Below are 3979 nucleotides of genomic sequence, written 5' to 3'. Positions count from 1 at the left end.
CAAAAAAATAAATAAATAAATAATAATAATAATAATAATAAAATAATAAATAAAAAAATAAACAAAAATTTATTTATTCGTGCCGACGTTTCGACCTGATTTTCAGGTCTTCATCGGCTTCTGCAGAAATCCTGGCTAAACTGACCGTACCCCACCATCTTCTCTACTTATTTTTGAAATATAATTTATTTATTCTAATAAAGTTACAAAATAATATACCATGAATAATAAAATTGGATTTTCATGTCATACGTTAGCCCCAATTACTGGACGTACAAGTGATACCAGTTTTGTTTTAGAATTCTTGACATGTGGACGAATTTAGATCCCTCATCAAATTTAACTTAGGAATTTTTACTAAATATCACCTTAATAATTAATTTATAGTACGTAATAAACAAATTTGGAAGGATATTAATTAGATAGGCATCCATTAAAATCAAATAAATGTAATTAAATGTTACTTCAAATTGAATTATGTCAGTAATGATGCCAAGGTATATTTATCCCTGACATTGCCTGGATACACGGATGCCGGTAAATTGATTCACCAGGAAGTTTTACCTGTCATCATAGGTCAAGTTTGCCAGTAAGCTATGACCCTGACAAGGATATCAAAAAGTGCTGACTGTCAAGATTATGACTAATCCACAAATTTAACAGGATTCTCTCTAGCCATTCAGTTTTTATATAGAACAATAAATAAAGGAATTTATTTTACTTTCTTCATTAGATGAAATCTTCACAGGCGACTTTCGTAGGTGAATCCTAAGGTCTGGTCAGTTCTACATTTGAAAACATTTAATAGCAGAAAGGATGGACTTCATAGAGTTCGAAGTATGCTAATTTGTAAAATTTACTCGAGATCAGATCTACTTTACAAATCTTTTCGGAGACTTAATCTCCGTAGGTCTAGAGAGGCAGCTACTCACCGGACATGATGACATCATCGTTGTTGAAGACGATCCAGAGTCCAAAGAAGTGATCGACGCCGAGCTTGGCGGTGAGTTCACCGTCGATGCCGGCGGTGTTGGGGAGCTGTACGACGGCCGCGCTCCCGGACACCAACCAACAGAGGAACAGGGCTACCGACATCGTCAAGGCTCCGGAACATCTGCCGGCCGGGGCCCGCTCGCCCGCCCTCCCCACTTCGGCCCCCCTCCCTCCAGCCCCTACCATCGGCTTTTAATACGAAGAAGTGGAGTACTTCCTGCATAACGGGCAGCAATAATGGGAACCCCGTTCGCTCAAAGTGCATAATAATTGCTTTCATAGGCTGAGGACTCAAACTGAAAACTACTAATCGGAAGTCTTGTTACCAAGGTGAGAATTTAAAAAAGGGATTTAAGAAATAGTAAATCACATGTTACGATATTAATGAACTCAATAGTTTCGTGATCATTCCTTTCTCATCAAAATCAGAAACGTTCACACGTAAGTTTTTTTTATCATTACATGAAATTCAATAATAAAAAGGTCAAATCCGAAAAATGCTTGATTTTTCTCTCAGTTCCCTTCTGATTCGAACAGAAGATTGGTCGACAACAGAGTTTTGATGGCAACACAACGCATCATTATGCCTAATAATTATTTAGTATGAACCAACGGATTAATGTCCGAGACATAGATGGGAAGATTGGGTTAGTTTAGCTTTAGGTGATACCAAGGAGTTTGATGAACCCTAACAAAATATTTTTATTAAATTAATCTATTTCATAATCTTTATACATCAATGGTTTTTTGTTGACACGCCACATCTCCCTTAATATATCAACAAAACCAATGATTGAGCTGTAATTTCAAGACTATCTTAATGTTTTCCTTATATGAATATATAGTAAGGGAAAGTATTGTATTCGTGAAAAATTTCGAATTACGATTTTCGACGGAAGTACCCGTTTTGAGGTCCCCTGGTCCAAATAACCAAGTTTCGCAAAATGTCTCTGTGTGGCAAAAATCGGTATGTTAGTATCAGACAGGTCTAATCTTCATTAAAATAGTCTGGCACGGCTTAAATGCGAGTTTAGAAAAAAAAATCTTTGAAATGGTTTTTTTTTTTAAACTATTTCACAATTTAGCTAGCAATAAAAAATTATTGAATATAAACTATGAAAGGATTTGTTAATTAATTCATGCAGATAAGAGGATAAATATTTTTTCCAGGTTGAAAACACATTTACGGAAATAACATTAGTAAAAGAGACGTACAATATACCATTAGAAAGCCAAAAATTTTAGAAAAAACAATATTTTACATAGATAATCAGAGAATTAGATTTATGGTAGAAAATCCTGGATATTGACAAATGAGATGAATGAGAGTGAAAGGAGACTCGATTTCTGGGATAGGAAAATACTCAGGAAGATATTTGGGCCAACAAGAGCACATGAGACGTTGAAGGAAGAACTGCGAGCTCCGTGAAACGTATGGGAAATTAGATCTGGTATCGTTTGGAAAAAAAAAAAAATCAGATGGCTCGGACATGTGGAGAGGACGCCGGAAACTAGGATGTCAAGACGCTACTTTGTAGGAAAATTGTAGAAAAATAATACAGAAGAAGACCAAAAGTGAGATGGTTGGAAGATATCGATGAGGACCTCAAGTTGCTTGGATTGAGGGTATAGGGGACACTAACAAAAGATAGAAACGACTGGCCTAAAGCCTTTGAGTAGGCCCTGGAGTAAGTAAGTAGAGGTGAACAGGACGGATGGAGTACAATTGGTTATATGCACATGTCACAGAATTGGGCGAAATAAATTTTAAATAGTACATTTGCTTTTAAAATAACGATATACCAAGTGTGACGAAAATCTGTTCATTAGTTAATTTGTTATAAGCTTATTAATATCCAAACGAACTCCTTCCAACTACTGCAGCATTGTTTTTTTTTATTTGTTCATTGATTAATATGGATGGAATAACTTTTTCATTTTGTGCCAGCAATTTCACAAAATATTACAACTGTTACTAATCTAATGGGTTGGGAATTTCTGAAAATAACAAATGGTATGCCCAATAGACAGAGGAGGTTTGTCCTGAACGTCGAATTTATATTAAACATGGGAAAACATCGTTTAAATAATATTTTTAAAACAAATCGTTAATCACCTAAATTAATTATTTTTAAAATAATTTAGTTTATTATTTTCCTCGAATAGAACAAGTTAAATGATTATTTTACGAAATTTAATTATTTCAACATTGATGAAATAATTAGTTCTGAAACGATAGCTTTCTCAAATACTTTTTCTGATTAAGTTAATTCAGACAGTCACGAGTGAGTGTCATGACGACTACCATAGCAGTAAAGTGTCTGTAACATTACTACCGCTACATATGCTGTTAACTACAGTGAATACTGTCACGATAGTAAACGAAGCCACGACGACAACTATTATACGGTTTGAAACATTTCGGGGGCTGTGGCAGTTGCTTAAAGTGTCACCGTTTAGGAGGGGTTGACGAGAAAGTATCTTGACTGCCGCTACACATACTGTCAACTATCTCGCCACACCTAATTTGGCAATATTGTCACGACAGTAAATACGGGCATGACGAAAACAGTATAAGTTAATATATAACAAGGCCATAGCTACGACAGCTGCTATAATGATTGTAAGCAATTATTTCGTAGTGTAGTGTATTTTTGGTATTCATAGATTTTAACAGTTTAGAAATGCAGTTATATCGGAAATAGCTATCATGCCTTTTCTTGCAATAATGTATTTAAGAAATAAGGAAATAGTGAAATAGCAATTATCAGATAATTATTTCAGAAATTACTGTTTGAGAAATATACTGCTTTATTTCAACAAATGAATAATTATTCCAAGAAATAAATAAAGGTTGTTATTTGATTGAGATTATTTCATCAACTAATCGTTTAATGAATAATTATTATTTCAGAAATGATTATTTCATGAAATAAACCTTCAATTTATTTGATAAATACATTAATTAAACTGTGCCTAGGTAAAG

General features: G+C 34.2%; 1 protein-coding gene across 2 annotated transcripts in view; it reads right to left on the bottom strand.

Moving 5' to 3' along the window:
* Positions 1 to 1127, bottom strand: part of LOC106679634 (transforming growth factor-beta-induced protein ig-h3) — a 75876-nt gene extending 74749 nt beyond the window's left edge. For both annotated transcript variants that reach the window (XM_014418896.2, XM_024358560.2), the window contains exon 1: positions 933 to 1127. In XM_014418896.2, coding sequence (XP_014274382.1) covers positions 933 to 1095 — 163 coding nt within the window. In that variant the 5' untranslated portion in view covers positions 1096 to 1127. The remainder of the gene's footprint in view (positions 1 to 932) is intronic.
* Positions 1128 to 3979: the final 2852 nt, after the last annotated feature.

Source organism: Halyomorpha halys, unplaced genomic scaffold (genome assembly GCF_000696795.3).
Source record: "Halyomorpha halys isolate HHAL.00 unplaced genomic scaffold, Hhal_1.1 Scaffold212.1, whole genome shotgun sequence".
Taxonomy (NCBI): domain Eukaryota; kingdom Metazoa; phylum Arthropoda; class Insecta; order Hemiptera; family Pentatomidae; genus Halyomorpha; species Halyomorpha halys.
This window is presented reverse-complemented; position numbering and strand designations above follow the sequence as displayed.